The 17,881-nt window shown below is 54.1% G+C and overlaps 8 protein-coding genes across 8 annotated transcripts; 2 read left to right on the top strand and 6 right to left on the bottom strand.

The window, feature by feature from the left end:
• Positions 1 to 477: 477 nt before the first annotated feature.
• J4E90_000568 (uncharacterized protein) lies at positions 478 to 3,454 on the top strand (the record flags this gene model as incomplete). The annotated part of the gene is made up of 2 exons (XM_051430164.1): positions 478 to 2,236; positions 2,283 to 3,454. The coding sequence occupies 2 exons, from the start codon at positions 478 to 480 to the stop codon at positions 3,452 to 3,454; spliced, it is 2,931 nt and encodes a 976-aa protein (XP_051295651.1).
• Positions 3,455 to 3,835: 381 nt separating this feature from the next.
• Positions 3,836 to 4,452, bottom strand: J4E90_000567 (uncharacterized protein; the record flags this gene model as incomplete). The annotated part of the gene is made up of 2 exons (XM_051430163.1): positions 3,836 to 4,080; positions 4,200 to 4,452. The coding sequence occupies 2 exons, from the start codon at positions 4,450 to 4,452 to the stop codon at positions 3,836 to 3,838; spliced, it is 498 nt and encodes a 165-aa protein (XP_051295650.1).
• Positions 4,453 to 4,927: 475 nt separating this feature from the next.
• J4E90_000566 (uncharacterized protein) lies at positions 4,928 to 5,671 on the bottom strand (the record flags this gene model as incomplete). Its single annotated transcript, XM_051430162.1, has 1 exon — positions 4,928 to 5,671. The coding sequence occupies one exon, from the start codon at positions 5,669 to 5,671 to the stop codon at positions 4,928 to 4,930; it is 744 nt and encodes a 247-aa protein (XP_051295649.1).
• An 821-nt stretch (positions 5,672 to 6,492) lies between these two features.
• Positions 6,493 to 7,585, bottom strand: J4E90_000565 (uncharacterized protein; the record flags this gene model as incomplete). The annotated part of the gene is made up of 5 exons (XM_051430161.1): positions 6,493 to 6,994; positions 7,045 to 7,192; positions 7,241 to 7,372; positions 7,429 to 7,449; positions 7,501 to 7,585. The coding sequence occupies 5 exons, from the start codon at positions 7,583 to 7,585 to the stop codon at positions 6,493 to 6,495; spliced, it is 888 nt and encodes a 295-aa protein (XP_051295648.1).
• Positions 7,586 to 8,019: 434 nt separating this feature from the next.
• J4E90_000564 (uncharacterized protein) lies at positions 8,020 to 9,172 on the top strand (the record flags this gene model as incomplete). The annotated part of the gene is made up of 5 exons (XM_051430160.1): positions 8,020 to 8,203; positions 8,253 to 8,368; positions 8,419 to 8,898; positions 8,948 to 9,095; positions 9,150 to 9,172. The coding sequence occupies 5 exons, from the start codon at positions 8,020 to 8,022 to the stop codon at positions 9,170 to 9,172; spliced, it is 951 nt and encodes a 316-aa protein (XP_051295647.1).
• A 2,070-nt stretch (positions 9,173 to 11,242) lies between these two features.
• On the bottom strand, positions 11,243 to 12,384 carry J4E90_000563 (uncharacterized protein; the record flags this gene model as incomplete). The annotated part of the gene is made up of 3 exons (XM_051430159.1): positions 11,243 to 11,480; positions 11,925 to 12,210; positions 12,261 to 12,384. The coding sequence occupies 3 exons, from the start codon at positions 12,382 to 12,384 to the stop codon at positions 11,243 to 11,245; spliced, it is 648 nt and encodes a 215-aa protein (XP_051295646.1).
• Positions 12,385 to 13,057: 673 nt separating this feature from the next.
• On the bottom strand, positions 13,058 to 14,911 carry J4E90_000562 (uncharacterized protein; the record flags this gene model as incomplete). Its single annotated transcript, XM_051430158.1, has 2 exons — positions 13,058 to 13,301; positions 13,350 to 14,911. The coding sequence occupies 2 exons, from the start codon at positions 14,909 to 14,911 to the stop codon at positions 13,058 to 13,060; spliced, it is 1,806 nt and encodes a 601-aa protein (XP_051295645.1).
• Positions 14,912 to 16,222: 1,311 nt separating this feature from the next.
• Positions 16,223 to 17,877, bottom strand: NOP56 (snoRNP complex protein nop56; the record flags this gene model as incomplete). The annotated part of the gene is made up of 3 exons (XM_051430157.1): positions 16,223 to 17,169; positions 17,226 to 17,326; positions 17,378 to 17,877. The coding sequence occupies 3 exons, from the start codon at positions 17,875 to 17,877 to the stop codon at positions 16,223 to 16,225; spliced, it is 1,548 nt and encodes a 515-aa protein (XP_051295644.1).
• Positions 17,878 to 17,881: the final 4 nt, after the last annotated feature.

Here is a 17,881-nt window from a genome sequence, read left to right as displayed (position 1 = left end):
TGTGATGAGGGCGGTACAAGCCGGACACATGGAATTTTGCCGCGGATAGGCAGCGTGTCGAGGGCGTCGTGGTTGCATGTGCAGGGCGGTCGTGGTGAACCACGGGTCGGCAGCGCTGGAGACGTGGAACCTCGGAGTCGACAGGCAAATCAGCCGTCAGGTGCATCGTGGCTTGTCAGTGCTCTGGTCACAGCGTGGCCCACTCGCGCAGAGGCTTGGGCGGTCGGGTTTTCTTGGTTGACTTTGCATTTGACGTTTAGCACTTGCAAGTCTTGGCACGAGCCCATCCGGCGGAAGGCACGACTGAGCAGGCGCAGGGCACCTTCCTCGCTCCCTACACGTCTTGCCCAGCACACGACACCCCCCCAGACCCCCCCACCGAGCAGCGGCTCAACATCTTCCAGTCCTGGCTCGTCCTGTGCAGCAGTCGAGTCGCGCCAGGGAGAGGTTTGCCCGCTCGCACCCGCACCGCCGTCTATGGTAGCGAAGTCGAAGAGGAACGCGGCGCACGACAAGCGACACGAGAATGGCCTTGCGGCCCCCGGCAAGAAAATCACAAAGCAGAAGAGCATCCCGCAGCTCAATGGCCACGCCAACGGGAAGCCCAGCGAGCCGTCGCCGCCGCTGCCCAGCCATGTAGACACGACCGAGATGACGCAGCACGCCAGCGCCCACGATCCAGCTCCGGGGTCGAGCGCCCACGCCAACACCATGGCCGCTGCTGCGTCGGCGGGATCAGGGCACCGCACGCGCGCTGGCTCGGATGCCTCGCTCGACAACACCCCCGAGGCCTGCCGCTCGTACGACAATGGCAGCGCCGGCGGGCCCTTTGATCCCATGCCCTCGACTCTCCGCCGCGCCGACACCAATGCCTCCAAGTCGGCGTCTATCTCCATGGCCAGCATGCTCGCGGTGCCTGCCACCATTCTCACGTCCTGTCCGCTGCGGGACGTCCTCGCCATCCTCATCATCCTGCTCCAGCTGCCCCCCACCGTCCTCACCGTCGTCCAGTTCCTGTTCGCAACGCTTACTTTTGTCCCGCCCCAGGCCGGCACGCCCCTCTCCGCCCTCTCCGCCTTCCCCTCCTTCACCGACATCTTCCAGGGCTCCGGCGGCACGCCCTCGCTCTTCACCACAATCATCGCCGACACCGTCATCCTGCTCGTATGGCTGCTGCTGTGGGTGCCTGCCCAGAACTTCTTCCTCGACCTCGCACAGGCCGTCATAGCCATAGCGCTCGGCGGTGCCGCAGCCGGCAAGAAGGGCACCACCAACAGCATTGTCATATGCTTCGTCATCATTCTTTCGAGCCACGTCTTCAGATTCAGGCCTCTCCGGCAACACATCGTCCACTTCCTGTGGACGGGGCTCGCCCGGGGAGGCCTTGAATTCTTGACGAGCCCCCCGAGTACGCCGACTTATTTGGAAAGCTTCTCGACCCCCCATGGATGGCCCCGTAGCCTCCTGGGTATTCATATTTTGGCCCAAGGTGTCGTTCGTATCATCCGACGCTCTCTCTCTCGACGAGAACAATCAACCTTACCCACCGGCAAGAAGACAGATCCAGAGTCTGGCACGCTGCAACGCTCCAACTCCACGAACCTCGATCCCACTGCCGACGTGCCCAACTCCTCGAGCACCGATGGCCGCCCCCCGGGGCCGTCGCCTGCAGCACACGCAATCAAGGATAAAGCGAGTAGTGGGAGGAGGAAGAGGAAGCAAGCTACTCATGTTCGTAGTCAGCAGCCATTCTGGGCTGCACTTGCCAGTACAAAAGTTACAGTTTTAAAAGAGATGGAGAGTAGCCGGGCGGCCAACGATGCCGACGAGGCTAACGCAAAAGACGCAAATCACATTGGAAACGCTGTTTGGAGATCGGAGGACGATCGTGTTTGGATTTCAGAAGTCGGCTTTTCCGACATTTCATTTCGTGTTAGTTTATCTGGTGGAGCTGGCCTTCAAGAGCAGGACGATGAAGACTCCAGCGTTGGGTCTGGGATAGACAAGTCGAAGCCCTTCTACATCCGCGTCAATGGCGCGGACTGGAGCTCAACCCGCATCCGACAGAGCGAGCCGATCGGATTCCAGGGACAAGAGGGAACGGGCTACTGGGTAGGAGAAATATTTGGCCTGACAGCTCTCTCGAACTATTATTGCGAGTTTGTTCGGACCAACGACAACCAAGTCTTCTACTCAGCGAGTCTTATTACCTCGGCCAGCCCGGTAACCGAACTTGGTAAGTAGAACATCTTGTGTAGCCTTACCTTGCTAATGCGTGACAGCTTCGGCTTCTATTGCCTCCCCGCCAGCCCATCAGACCCTACGACCTTCTTCGCCAACAACCACATTGAAGAACTCCATTGCCGCAGCCGACCAGCAACTGCAGGAACAGCGCAATCGGTTGAAGCGAAACAAGAAAGACCACAAGACAGCCATTACCAACATCAAGAAAGAGGTGGACACGCTCGGCAACCGCCTTGCCAACGCCGGAGGTAGTGATGAGCGCCAACGCCAGCGCGTCCTTCAATTCACGCAGAACATCCGCCAAGCCGACGATGCTGCCGCCGAGTTTGCCCTCCAAGCAGAAAATCTGGGAAGCATTCCCGAAGATGAGGCGAAGGAGGCTGCAGCCAAGAAGGCAGAGTGGAAGAAGGAGCGTGACAACAAGAATGCTGTTGCTTGTGAATTCGACAAGACCAAGGAGGAGATCGAGCGACAAGTGCAAAGTGTGGAGTCCGATATTTCTACTGCCTTCCAGAAGAGGGAGCGCCTTCAGCAGCGTCAAACCAGGCTCAACGAGCAGCACGACCGTCTCGTTACCGCCAATGCTGAAGGTTTCACCGCCAAGCAACGAAGGGAGCAAGAACGCGCAGCATTACGAGCACAGCGCGCTGAAGTCGAGCATCAGTATCGTAGCAACATCAATGGCTACGAAAGGCGCACTGAGGAGCAGAACATGTCAACCAGCCAAATTCTGCAGACTGTTCAGCAGTATGAAGAGCTCATCCTCCAGCAAGCGCACCAGCACATGTCTGTTCCTACCACACCAGAAGGCAATCTCCCAGGCACGAACATGTCTCCTCACGGCAATGGATTCTCCAGCTTCACGTTCCCGTCAATGCACTCGCACATGAACGGCACTCCTGGTTCCATGCGTGGAGGTCGCGGTCGTTCCTCGTCGATGCTCTCTAACGTATCCGGATTCACCGACGCTTTCGACGAGCCCGCGTCTTCAGGCACTTATGTCCTCGGTAACCCCTTCAGTACTCCAGGTCCGATCAATGGCCGCAATCGCAGTCACGGTAGTGGCAGCCTCAGCTCGGGAACCTCCAGTCAGAGTTCGAGCCAACGAGATCCATTGAGCCCAGTCCAGAGTATTAAGCCGATGATGGTGCGGAGTCCTACTAGTGGGAGTGGTAACAGTCTGATGAGTCCGATTGGCACTGGCAGATGAAACCGTACACGATTTGATCTTTACGTATCTTTAGGTAGTGTTCCAATGTGATATTCGCGTCCTTTTCGTGTTCTCAATACAGTTCTCGCTTTGCTCCAATTGAAGTGACCTGCGTGTGAATGAACAACTCCATGACATGATGCTCACGGATCGTAAGGAAATATAAATTCCTTTGATACCTACGTAGAGACACAGGTGTGTGTACTAAGACGTGAAAAGGCATATGATGACTACATGGGAGGATTCTGGTTTGATTCGCTTGATGGACAGTACACGAAGACTATCACGCTGCCTTATGCTAATGTACAAAACGCCTCCAAACATACTGTAGTCCCTAACCCTCCTCAACTCAACCCTCGAGTGCGTTGACGCCTTGAATGTCTACACCTCTTCGATGATTTTCGACAACCTTGGACTCCAGCCAGTCTGCTTCGGGTCTTCGCTGGCATCGTCCATTCTACCGCCGCCACCTTCAGCGCCACGCCTGACGTCCATATTGTCCCCTCCGTCACCCCCATGCTCATCCTCGACTTCCTCTTCACCCTCCTGCCCTCCTTCGCTTACACCCGCAACGTTGGGAATCCTCCCATGTTTCATCCCCCAATTACCCGTTTGCATGCAGACACCTATTCCCGACCATGCCATCAGTCAACCATACCTTCGATGACCTTGCCCTAACTATAGAAATCCAAAATCGAGACGCGAAGACAAAATAGCAGAAAGGAAAGAAGTGACATGAACTTACTGATAACTCCACCCATCCCCTTCCTCAAGTCTTCCAACAGACAATTCGCCCCAGTGATGATGTCAGGCTGATCCTCCACATGGCTGATCAGTGTCCATGATGTGAATGGCGAATTTGAAGCGCCTGTGTAGAGAATCAATGCCACACCGTAGGTTGACATTATTTCCTCTTCATCATCGTTGTTGCTGCTGGTGCTGGCAGTGTTGAAGGTGCTTCTGCTATCGTTGCTACTGCCATCACTGTTGGTGGTCATGCTGTAGGTGACTACATCATAGACTTTTGATGCGTCTTCTGATCTTGTGCCATAAAGAGGCGTTGCTAGACTGATGATTTGTGTCTTGATGGCAGTAAACAGTTGCTGCTCGAGCAGTTGTGCGGCGTGTGTGGACATTGCCTTGTCTGTTGAAATGTGTGTTGGATTGAGTAGAGGAGTTTGAGGTTGTCTCTGTTGGTTTGGTGTTGAAGTCGAAGTCGAAGTCGAAGTCGTAGTGGTGAGCGTTGGCAAAGGCGAGTGACCAAAGTGGAGGTGAATGTCGGAGATGGACATTATCGCGGTACCAACGTGTGTATCGTAAGTCACCTCGAAAACAGAAGAAATCCATGATAGAGCTCTTGTCTTTGCTCTCGTTTGCTCATTCATCTACGGCCAAACAAGTACGATGCATCTACAAACCATCGTTTGACCAAGTCCCCAACCTTCCACCGTCACTCAGTCTCAAGCCTCTCACTTATCCACACAGATTGCTCCGCTGCCCAGCATTCCAGCGCCGCATCGCCTCTTTGATCTGATCATCAGTCCAGGGCCCGTACCTCTTGTGGTCCCCATGTGGCTGATATCCCGCCTGATGACTCTCATCCACCCTACTTGCTGCACCCTCCAAAGCCATGGTCCACCAAAAGCCCCCTTCTGCCATCCTACTACCATACAGCCTCCATAGCCCAGGCATATGCACCACATCTTGCACACAGTAATCCTTGATTGCTTGGCTCAGCGGCCTCTCTTCAAAGACCGCATACCTGCCACCTCGTTCCGGAGCGAAGAGCCTGACACCAGCCTCTTTGATGGCGCTGCAGACTTGCCTCTGCATCGGCGTTATGTTGAGGCGTGAGGCATTGTAGTCGATGGCTTTGCCCAAGCCCAGGAGGTGTTCACGGGAACCGCGTGTAGTGGTTGCTAGCTCCATGAGTTGGATGTCGTGGATGCAGGAGAGGGAGATGGCGTAGTGGGAGAATAGCGCGTCGGAGTCGTTGCGTACATCGAAGAAGACTTTGGGAATTGCTGGTGATTCCAAGATAGACTTCAGGGTTGTGGAAGGCTTTCCGGCGTCTTCAGTGAGGTTTGTTGTGCTGGGCGTAGTATCAAGAGGCGCAGTCACGCTTGCTGTTGCTGCGATGGCAGGTGTTGAGAATGCGCGAGCGCCTAGAGTATGGATGTCGATGAGATACACAGTCTCCTTAGGTAGTACATACATGGTCAGTAGAGCGATTGAACCATTTCTGCTGAGCTTCGCGCCTTCCAGATCAATGTACAGACTTGGAGGAGATACTGGTAGATCGTTGAGCGTTGCTAGCACGGCAGAGAGCTCTTCCGGAGTTGATATGAATACGACTGGAGGCATGATTGTGATTTGTTGGTACTGTACTGTATGTGGTTGTTATGATATTCAAGGAATGCTGTACATTTGTATCAGACAGAGAGTGATTGTTTGATGATTCTGGACACGGCGATACCGAAGAAGAAGAGACGAGTAGGTGCGGGCCATGAAAGACTTATAAAGAAGGCAGCAGATCATGCTTTCCGATCGGCAGGCTGCACCTAGTATTGCCTGAGTGTCCCTTCTGTAATGTGGTTCGACAAGATATACCGTCGTGTAAGCGGTGCTAGCCTCTGCAGAAACCGGTGAAGTTCCTGCATATCTCAACGAAACAAGGTGCCACGAAACCCAATAACTACTGACGCGGAAGTCCCATGTTTATCGATTCAGCCTTGGTCCACTTTCCATTGGATCATGGCGGTCGATATGCAAGTGACAGAAGCCCATTATGGAAAAGATCCTCTGACGCGTTCTTACCAGGGAAGGCCAACTCATGTGGTGTTAGAACCTATCGTGTCATTTGAATGCATTAAATGTCCTGAAGTGGTGGCGCTTGGGCAATCTGGAGGAGGGGAAGCGAGGAATGCAGACAAGCCAATGAGATCCAGACCAATAGTGTAACACAGTCGCGAATGGGGGTAGAACACCAGGCGAAGGGATAATGCACTCGCTACTGGCTCTAGATATATGCGCGAAATTTATATGTAACGTCCCTGGGGATCAAACTTGTCCATGAGCTCCATGGACTTTTCGTACATGGTGAAGACGATGCCACCACTGAGTATCAGCCGACCCAACCTTGGAAGTGCTCCTGACCAAAAGGTGAAGAGCCCCTCGTCCCTGAAGATCTTGGCTACACAGTCGAAGCTGTTCTTGTAAGAGCTGCGTGCTTCTATCGACTGCATGCGTGTCTTGACTGTGTCGATAGGCATCGTAGTGTAGACTGTTATTATGCCTGCGAGTCCTCCGAGTCCGAATGTGCTGAAGGCACCGAGCTTCTCTCCTGGGGTGACGTACGACTGCGCTAGCTGCTTGAGCGAGGTGTAACTGGAGAAGCGAACGGCCGAGTTGGCTGCTTGACGTGCAGTCGTTGGGAGGAAGCCTTGGAAGAAGCCGCGAATGCCTTTTTCTTGTGCGATTATTCTTGATCCGTGCAGAAAGCCTCGCATGCGTGGGTTTGCCGCCTTGCGGTCGTCAATACTAGGCGGATGAGTCAGTGAAGGTACATGAATGCGACCGAGGCTGCTTACAGTTGGGTTTTGATACTCTCAAACGGAGTCACAGCTAATAGCGATTCTGTAGCTCCTGCACCGAAACCGGCTATGACTGTCGCTGGACCAGAGACTTTGCCCTCAGCGTCTGCCAGCATGTTCCTGTACATGTCGAATGCGACAAACCCTGCGTGAAACGTCAGACAGTCGCCTTCCCATTATTTCCATGACGTACTTATGCCCGCCTTCAGAGAGTTGCCGATGATCAAGGTTGTGCATCCGGCGTACCACTGCTTGCCGAACGGCGGCCATGGCAGCTTCTTTCCGTCAGGTAATCTCCGGTTGAGTTGGGATCGTGTCTTTGCGACTATGTTTGGGTCAGGTTCGACTTGGTCATGTAAGCGGATACGATGCGATGCGTACACTCAGCGGGGTATGTGATTGCTGGTCCAGGGTCAGTCATGAATCAGATTACGATCCGGGCGCATGCTTTACAAATCTCTACGGCACCTGCAGTTGCGCCTGCCAGGATTGAGCGCATTGCGCTTGGCTTCTTCTTCTCGGTAGTTGCAGTCGCCATGACGTTTTAAGTCGAGCAGCCTCCGGTGGTGATAGGAGTAGGTTTGTACGCGCAGCAATTACGCGGGAAAGTTTTGGCGTGTCTACGTCGCGTGCGGTAATGGGAATTCGGGGCAGTGACGTAGTATTGGTCTTGCACTCGAAACCAATCTAGATCCTTTGAAAAACAACAGGAACCACAGCTGGAGGGAACTCGACGCGCCAATGTGTACTAGATTTCCCCAGGTTCACAAAATACTGAATCCATCAAGACGGCCGAGGACGGAGGTGAGCAACGGGCCCGCATTTCGGCGCCAAGCATCCCGCTTGACATCAGCCCGCCTGCGCTTGGGCCATCGAAAAGTTACGCTTTCGAGAGCCATCTATCGCATCGCCATCTTGAAGTTGCATTCCAGTCACACGGTACTGTCAAGACTCACACCTCTTTAGTCCACCATGATGTCCCTACGCAACCTCGCCCGCAGCGCCCCGCGGTCTGCTGCTCGTTTCTCCACCAAAGCTGTCCGCCCGCAGTCGTCGCTGCGACAGACGTCAGCTTTCCAGCCAGCATGGGCTGCCCCAATCCCCCGCCTCACAGCTTCTTTCCACATGTCAGCGGCGCGGAGGCAAGACAGCGGTAGTACGTATAGGATACATTGCAGTGAGAGAACACTGCTAACGCGATCTAGTCAATGAAGAGCTCGTCGCAAAGATCCAGAGCGAGATCTCCATGGAGGAGGGCATGAAGGAGGACGAGGATCTCTCCGCCAACATCAAGGAGTACCTTGAGAATAGCCCTTTCGAGGTGCGACCCTACAACACCATTGCTACTGGCCGAATGCTTACAGCCATTAGATTGAGGACAAGGCAGGCAACCAGGAAGTCGTCCTTACCCGCACATACAACGACGAGAAGATCCGAATCACCTTCACCACCGCCGACCTCAACAACAACCAGCCCAGCGATGAGCTTACTGAGGACAATGCCATGTACGACGATGCCGACATGGATGTGCAGTCTGGCGGCGCCAACACCAAGGGTGCCATCAACCAAGGCACCACACAAGACGGAAACATTCGCGTAGCTCCCGAGGACCGTGTTGCTCCCGCTGATCGCGAGGAACTTGAGGACGACTACGAGGACGATGGCCAACAGCAGGGCTTCCCCGCTCACGCTAGCATTCGCATCGAGCGTCCCGGCAAGGGTGCTCTCGCTATCGAGGCCACCGCCCAGGACGGCGACTTCCTCATCGAGGACCTCTACTACTTCCCTACCGCCGATCTGGCTGACCCTGCCACTGCCGAGAAGGACTGGTCAAGACGTGCTCTCTACACTGTATGTGCAAATGTTGCATTGAGATCGTAACGAGTCTAACTTTCAGCAGGGCCCTCCTTTCAACAACCTAGACGAGGACCTCCAGATTCTCCTTGAGAAGTACCTTGAGGAGCGTGGCATCAACACCCGTCTTGCCCTATTCATCCCCGACTACATTGACCACAAGGAGCAGAAGGAGTACATTCAGTGGCTCAACAGTGAGTTGCGCTTACATTTCTCAGTTCCAGTGTCAGGAGCTAACAGACCACCAGACATCAAGAACTTCGTTGCCTAAGCTCAAACCGAATCGAACAGCATCGCCAACGTCTGAAACCCGACTCAGACAATACAACACGACGCTTTGCCGGTGCTTTCACGAAGTAATAAAAGCCTCTCATGTATAAACATATAACGCATCTCAATAGTTGAGCTACTCGGGGCGTTAGCGGAAGTGTAAAATAGTTGGTGAGATTGTCCCTCATACATCGTTCTCTGACACGTGCAACACTATCTTGCAAGCAATCATCAGATCGCGAAAGGGACGATCGGAGTACTAGGCAGCTCGAGGCACCTCATATGGGTTGTCTCGGTCCTTAATCTACGAGAACCACGACTTAGGTATCATCGAATGCCAAACAAACGCAAATAGCGCTTTTCCACTCATCACTGTCCGAGTCATCCCCTCTGTCCGATGGCTTATCGTGTCGTTTGATCGTCCTGTCTCATTCCAAAGGTCCGTGTCGAGACAAAGACCCGGTTACGGCGCGGCGTTTGCTGGGCCAACAACAAAGCCACCATTCGTCATCCGCGCATGCACACAAGGTGATTGTTCACTCAATGAAGTTCCGTAAAGAAATTTGTTCGTTGTCACTGCCGTGGGTGCAGTCAAGGATACATTTCGAAACAACCTTTCGTGACTCTGAATGACAGTCTGCCTGTGATGACTGTATCCTCCTCTTCAAAGCTCGAGGCTACCACTGTCCATACCAAATCTCCGCCGCATTCCTCCAACTTTAATCAGAGTGTCGATCGATACTAGCTTGCGCGTTTGACGGACCACCATCGATAATCTTGCAAGGGAGTAGGGTCTTGCACGACTGACTCACAAGCCATGACGCGCCATACCAGCCCACGCAGTGTTGGTAACGACCCCAGTCGCATTCCATTTCCAAACCTCCCACCGCCATACACATTCAGAGGCAGTCGGCCTACACAACGAGGCAACTCAAGTTCGTACCTAACCAGAGCGAACGTTTCCGACTTCACCACTACCAGCACAATCCTAGTCGGCCCTCAACTCACACCATTCCACATCCAAACCAGCCTCCTCACATCAAAATCTTCCTACTTCCGTGCCGCGCTCACAGGACACTTTGCAGAATCTAGCAACAACAGCATAACACTCGACGATGTCGCAGTCGACGACTTTCAACTCCTCGTCACCTGGCTCTACGAGCAAACAGTACCGATCCCATACAAAGACCGAAAACCAGCATACTACACCCTCCTACACGTTTACGCCCTAGCCGACCGGCTAGGACTCGAAGGCGCGAGAAACGCCATCATAGACACAATAAGCGACCTTGCCGATGAAACCAACAGCGTGCTAACACCCTCCGATACACGTATCCTATACGAAGACATCCGCGAGTCGGCGCCTATCCGTACCCTCGTGCTAGATCTCTTTGCTTTCAAAAAGACAGATCGATTGCTGGAGTTACATGCGGGGCTGTGGCATGCAGAGTTCCTCCGCGATCTGACTGTGCATCTGAAAAGACCATGTACGCAGGCTATGCAGCGGCATAGGTTACGCATGTGGTGTCCCATGTCCTGGCACACGACTCGCGGATGTGACTACTGTGGAGTTGTACTACTGCCTAGGTGCGGAGCGGTGGCTTGTGACGATTGCTGTGTGGCGTTTTGTACGGCTTGTGTTCGGGGAGGTGTTGCGATGGCGCGGTGGGAAGTCGGGAGATTTGAGGTTGTGGAAGAGGAGGGGACGAATGGAGAAGAGAATAGTGGGAAGAAGGTGAAGAAGTGGGAGGCTTGTAAGCCTTGGAGGGGGGCGAGGTGTGCGCTTTATCATGAACATGCTGAGACGGAGAGGTGCGGGGATATCTTTCTGGGGAGGTGACGGGTTCGGTGGACATAGATGGGACTGTTGTTATTGGGGTATCATATCGCAATCTCGCACTTCATTGATCGAGCTCGCTCTTTTTCCAACGCCAATTAAGATGCTTCCCAATAGCGCTTGAACGCTTTCCCTTTCTTCTGGGCCTGAAATCGTCCCAGAAGACATCACGAAGACTGAAAACCTCCTCGTAGCCCGAATTTACCGCTGAAAGCCTCAAGTCAAGACAGCAAGCTACTTGCCACCTTGAGAGCTACTAAGTCTCGTGGACCGACGCCTTGATGCCTCCCCAGTGCCCCTTATATAGCTGCCAGTTTGTAGTGACTCAATCGTAGGCGACGCCTTGATTGACCTGGCCGCCGACTTCTTACTCTTGACCTTTTGTGCGACGCCGCGTGTTGTAGGCTTCTGTGGTGATTCCTCATCGGTGCCTTGTTGGAGCTTTTCGTCGATAACTAGGTTCGCAAAAGTTCTCGCCTTCAATACCTGTAGGTCATGTTAGTCCTGGTTCCAGTAACATGTAATGATAGAGATTCTCGGCCTAGAGAGAGCCTCGTATCTACTTACGGGTTTGCCGACATCCCACTCTGATATGTCCGAAGGACAGTCCGACAACTCCGAAGGTGAGAAGAACATGCGCGGGCCCGGTTTGGTTACTTTCAAAGGCGTGACGAATTTGATCTTCAGTTTTGTTGGCGACTTTTCAACGGGATTGAGGTGTTCGGGTATACCGCACACGCCGCAGCACTCTTCCAGAGTCAAGTGTACCTTCTTTGATCTATTGTTCAAGTTAGCTTATCTGCGCTGGCTGTGAGCCTAAGATGGTGTCAAAAGGCGCGACAGTGGAGTTTTGTCCCTCATGTAGGCTACTAGCTGCGTGGATTGAATGTTTGACGTGCTTTAGTATGGTACATACCTGCTTTCGATCAATGCACTCTCCATTTTGCCAATGAGATGCTCTCTATCAGCATGACCACGAAATAGCTCATCACGTCGTAAAGTGATAACGCCACCCGCGCTCTTGACATTTGATGCGAACGAGAAGATTTCGGGGTCCTCTTCCATTCTCTCGGTTTCGTATTCTCCATCGTGGATCTTCTCCTCCACTGCACCGGCCTCTTGATCGTCGTCGCTCAAGCATAGCGGTGGCAAGGGTGTGGGAGCACGAGCATCAGGGTCGTAGCAGTCGAATTCGCGATAGACTGGATTGGTCAGTCGTGGAAGTATTCGCGAGGTTGTACATCTCACTTACCTCCGGCGTCATCGGTGAAGCCTTCTAAATCCCATTTGTACGTCCCATCGTAGAACTTGCGTGAGTGCTCGCTGAGGGCTACGTCGACGGGTAGAGGAGTGTAGTAAGCTGTCAGACCGACCATGATACTTTACTGATCACCTGTTGTGTTGAGCGGAATGCCTTCTGTGTATAGACTGAGTAACAGTTGTGTCATAAGGATGAAATACCGGAGCTGATGGGAACCGTGAACGAGTAGGGAGGAATTTTTGGGAGCGTGGTGTGCAAGATGGTATACGCGAGCGTGACGTAGAACTGCCTTGAGAGGTAAGAGCGACTGGACAAAAGGCAGGAGCCGCACTCACCGCTGAAGGTAAAACAAACGCAGCGAGCCATCAATGAGAAGGTACAGCGCCCAAGATGCGGTTAGAGCTTTAGATTTCTGTCCGCGCATGTCTTATGCCCGAATCACTCTTGACAACGATCCCACAGAGAACCTAACAAACAGCAATAGAAAGTAATCCTGATTTTGAGTAATAGCTCTATGGTCTTGGAAACGACTATGAACCGTCGTGAGAATAATGCCGGCTAAAGTAATGCCTACACGAACGCCCTCCGACTTGATGACCTGCTGGCTGGGTGGCTATTGCGGTGTCGACCGAGCCATCTCCCTAGCCAACGGTATCTTATAGATAACTAAACAATACAGGAAGTCGAACCCGAAATGGAAGCCCATGCTGGGGTTCCTGATGCGAATGATAGCCAAAGTGACACACCCGACCGTACTCAGGATTGACCGTTTGGCGAAGGCCGGTGTGCTACATGGCGCTAGCCTGGCCGGCGTGAGTAGACATGTTGGTCAGGGTTTTAGCCATAGACTCTCGAGCTGCCTTCTCCTGTTCCATTTGTGCACGATCAGCCTTAGTAACGCGGGGCTTGCGGACAGTAGAACCACCACGAGAACCTGGACCGCCTCCACGCCCTCTACCACGACCTGACGCGTCGCCTCGTACGGTGCCGCCACGTCCACGTCCTCGTCCACGTCGAACGGTACCATCGGCCCTACTCAGTGTTAGGTTAGTCTGGTCTGAAGTTTTGGTGGTCACGTACCTCTCCACAGTTGGCTTCTCCTCGGTAACGAGTGGGCCACTGTAGACGAAGAAGCCGTCTTTCGCCATGAGCGCTTGTTGTTCCCAAGCCAGCTCAGTATCATCGATGAAGTCGTCCTCCTTGTCGTAATCTTCTTGCTTGCGCTTGCGTCGCTTCTTGCCTCCGTTCTCCTTGGCCGATGTCTCATCGTCCATGCCGCCCATCTCGACGTTGCTTTCGTTTTCCGATAAGTCGACAGACTGGTCGTCGTTTGAGCCCCCACCTGCAGCCCGCTCCAGTGCTGCACCTGCTGCCGTAATCTGACGCTGGCGCTCTTTCCGTGCGGCAATGCGAGGATGTAGAGCAGCGAAGCCGTACTTCCTCTCGACTTCTTGCGCGAAGTTAATGGTGACGTTTTCGCGTCCCTTCAAGTCGAAAGTGAGGTAGATGTTAGTGCCTTGGGTCTCAGAACTGCCGTTGGCGTTGGCAACAGGACCGAATGGCGTTCCTGACAAGAGGCCGCTACCGGAAGGCAGCGGTGGTGGGGCCTCTTTCTGGCGGACGGTTTTGGCGGGTGGAGTGGGAGCGTTGGATTGTGAGAGGGTACCGGAGTTTGTGGAATTTTCTTTTGCCATTGGGACGGATGCTGGCTTACTGGGCTCGGTGTCAATGTCCATGGGAGTTGGGCCTGATGATGCAGTGTGATACGGCTGAGGCTGGTTCTGAAGAGATGTTTGCGGTTGCTGTTGTTGGAGTTGAGGTGAGTAGTCTTGAGAAGGAAGGACCGACGCTGGTCGCGTGGAGAAGGCGGCAGGTGACACGGGTGCGGATGTGATAGATGCCTGTTGCTGAAGCTTGGCAGGATGTGAATAGAAGGAGTTGCTGGCAGACGGCGGGTCAATGAGACTTGTGATGGAAGGTGACGCACTCGCACGGTGGTTGATCGGGGGTGAAACAGGTGGCGGAGGCGCGCTTGCTGGAGGCTGCGGTTTTGACTCAAAGGTGTCGCCCCGGATAGGATCATATCTTTGGCCCGAACTAGATGGCCGTGGTGTGGATGGCGCAACGCTGATATGGGAGAGATTTGGATTACTGTGAAGAGTCGGCTCGGGATTGCTCAACACACGGGTTGGCTGCGCGACTGCAGGCGGCTGCTCGGCTTGCAAAACAGGGACGGATTCACTGGGCCCAGTCTGTGGTATGGGTGATAGCTGCACAGGCGGTTTCTCGTCGACGACCTGTGCGGCTGGTTGTGCCTGTGCCTCGAGCGATGCCTTTGTCCTCCTCTTCCGTGGCGCAGGCGCGGCATTTGGGTCTTTGGGCTCCGACTTACGGGGCTTTCTCGTCTTCTTTTCTGGCTCTGGTGCACTTGGGTCTTTGGCCTTTGGTTTCGGACCTGGCTTCTTGCGTGGCTGGCCGTTCGCAGTAAGGCCGCGTGGAGCTGGCGATGCATTTGCAGGGGTTGGCGTGCTAGTTCCAACACCAACACCACCTGCAGCTGCGCGGACAGTTGCTGTCGGAGTGCCCTCAGGCGAGTGCGGGGGCGAGCTTAGACTGCCCGGCGAAGATGCATCGTCGGCCATGGCGCCGAACACTAGGTCGATACAATCCCCAGAAGGGCACCGGGGCGCTTCTAGTGCAGACGACAACAGAAAGGGTCGAGATAATTTCCCGATGTGAGCAGCGGAGGCGCGCAGGCAGATTCAGGGCGCTGGTGCTGGCGGAGCGCGTGTGTAGACTCAACACCAGAAAAAGCGTGGATAGCAGACTACTGCAATGGCTTGCGAGAACACCAAAGTCGAGGTGCAGCCGAGAGCCGGCGCGGGAGATGTCTAAAGAGCGTCTGATGCACGGCAAGGAACACCAAGTTTCGATCCCTAACGAGAGTTTGATGGCAGCCGCCGCCGCAAGAGCTGTATCGATGGAAAGGTAGTTGCAGCGTCAGAAAATTGTACAGGAAAGAGAGAGAACAATAGAGGAAGAGAAAGTGCGAAAGACGGCCTCCGCCGTGCTCGGGGGGTTCAGGGCTTCAAGTAGGCATTCGAGCGATTTGGGACAGCAGCGGGCCAAAGCTTGGGTTACGACGAGCCCTAGAACAGAAAAACAGTTTACGCCAGAGCAGCGACGAGTCCGGGGCTGCCCACTGTGAATGAACCCTGGGTCTATGCCGGCTGCTGTGTCGGGTCTGAGGCGTATCAAACATGACATATTGACACTTCCATGGCCGCCGCCACGGCCTGTACGTGCAGCAACAACCCCTTTGCCGCACCGTCCTGCGTCGACGCTGCTGCGATGCCTAGTTGCCTCTCTTCTCCTCGTCACAAGCAAACAAATCGTGGTCCATCTCTTCCATTGCACCGTGAACATGCGACGTACAAAGAGGCGCATTAGCCGCTGCCTGACGTTGATTGCCCTGCGTATCTGCGCATCGCCACAAAGAGCACCTGCGTCTACTGGGGACGACTTCTGCTCTCTGGCAGTGATGCGCAAACATTTGCAGCTTATGCCGTCGTTCGCAATGTAGTATTCTATAGATAGTCGTTCTACACGGCTGTCCTGCAGTTCGGTTGCATGTGGCTGATGTGCCGATCTCTTGCAGGGGTCCCTCATAGGTCGGCCTCTCAGGAACGCCTCACCCTGGTCGGCTCTAGATACGCGAACGCCGCCAGCATCACGTTAGGCTCAAAATATAGTAGAATCATGCTTTTGTAACTTTCATGACAGCTCGAGATATACAGAGCCGTCCACCATTCGTGAACGGCGTGTGGAGACTCATAGCCCAGATCCAATCCTCTCCACTAGTACAGAAATCAACTCCAGAAACACCGACACATCATAAAACGCCGATACAGAATGCGCGAAGGGTATGAGTACAGCTGCGCAAGGGCAGATCATCACGCCTTGCTCTTCTTCTTCTTCTTCTTTTCGCCATCCTCCTCGTCCCCGGCCTTTCGCTTCTTCTCCTTCTTGGGCTTCTTCTCGGAAACCTCGTCGTCACCCGACTTCTTGGACTTCTTCTTGTCCTTCTTCTCCTTGCGCACAGCCTGCTCAGTGGCAGCTGCCGTGACGCCATCAGCCATCTCAACATCCTCGGTAGCAGTTGCGGTGGGGTCTTCAATGCCAATGTCAGCCAGAACCGAGTTCATGGCAGCTTGCATGACCGCCGCGTTCTTAGCAGGAGGGGCACCGGATGCGTAAAATTCAATGCGCTCATCGACCTGGCGCTTGAGAGCTTCACCGAACTTGGATGTTGGGGTTTCAGAGAAGTTGTCGATTCTGGAGGCAATAGAGCACTTGTTGGCAAGGAAACGCGAGATCCTTCCCTTTGACTTCTGACCAGTGCGGCCGATGAACGAACTGTGGTAGATCAGACCGTACTTGGGGGTGTTTCCCTTGGTCTTGAGAGCTCTGAAAAGAGCCTTCTCGGCACCGAGAATCTGAACGGTACTGGCAGGGTATTTCGAAAGGTTGGTCAAAGAACCAGCCTTGGAGATAAGACGCGCACCGACGGTGTCACCGATCAGGGCAGCCAGGTTAGGAGCAACCTGGTTCATGCGGCTTCCAAGGTAGTTGCTGAGCTGCTTGCGGTAGGCAGCTAGAGAAGCAGTTCTCTTTGCAAAAGCCATAACAATCTCCATGTCAGCTGCAGACAGATCGCGGCCCATGGAGGTCCTCGCAGCGTTGATGATTGCTTGCGCAACACTCTCGTCGTCATCGACGACAGCAGCGAGCTCGTGGAGGTCCTCATCGCTCAAGCGCGACTTGTCGCCAATCTGCAAGACGACCTTGGCATATTGTTCGTTGCTGTTGACAATCTTGGCGAGCTCGGGGAAGTGCCAGCCTGAAGAAGTACCGGATTAGCAGCTGTTCCAAGTCTTCAGACATGGAGGAAAATACCATAGTTCTCCCTCAGCCTCATGCAGAAGGTGTTGAGATCCTTGTCGATCTGGTCGAGCGTTGCGATCGCCTGGATGATGTGGTTGTCCTGCTTCTGAACGCTGTGCTGCGAGTCAGTATACATGTCGCGCGCATTTTATCCTGAGACATACCTGAACTTGACCTTTCCTCGGGAGTAGGCGTGTCCCAGACCGAGGATGGAACGGTCAATGTCACCCGGCTGAAGCTTCTTGATCAGCTTGCCGCTGTGCTGGCGCAGGCCACGGAGCAGATCAGAGACGACTTCAGAGGTGTCGCTGGTTTCGCAGGCGAGGTGGGGGAAGGCAGACTTGATGCTACCCGCCAAGTTCCTCTCGCTCACTCCGAGAGTGATGGTCTTCTTCTTTCCAGCCTTGGGGAGGTTCGTCTCGAGTGTGGCCCGCAGGAAGTCGGACATGATGCCTTCTGAGACATCGTTGATCTCAGAGAGCGCATCCTGGGTTCCCTGGAATGGCGCAAGGCCGACGAGCTCTACCGTCTTTCCGAATTTATCAAGGTCTTGCACGGCCTTCTGCACTTCGGCGAGGCGGCTGCCAATGGTGTCGGGCTGGAGGATGACCTTGAAGACGGCATAGCCGACGGGGCTTTCGTGTAGCAGATAATCTACACTCATCGTG

Source organism: Alternaria incomplexa, assembly GCF_024043165.1.
Source record: "Alternaria incomplexa strain BMP 0042 chromosome Unknown scaffold_1, whole genome shotgun sequence".
Lineage (NCBI taxonomy): Eukaryota > Fungi > Ascomycota > Dothideomycetes > Pleosporales > Pleosporaceae > Alternaria > Alternaria incomplexa.
The sequence above is the reverse complement of the archived record's forward strand: the minus strand, read 5'-3'. Positions and strand labels throughout refer to the sequence as shown.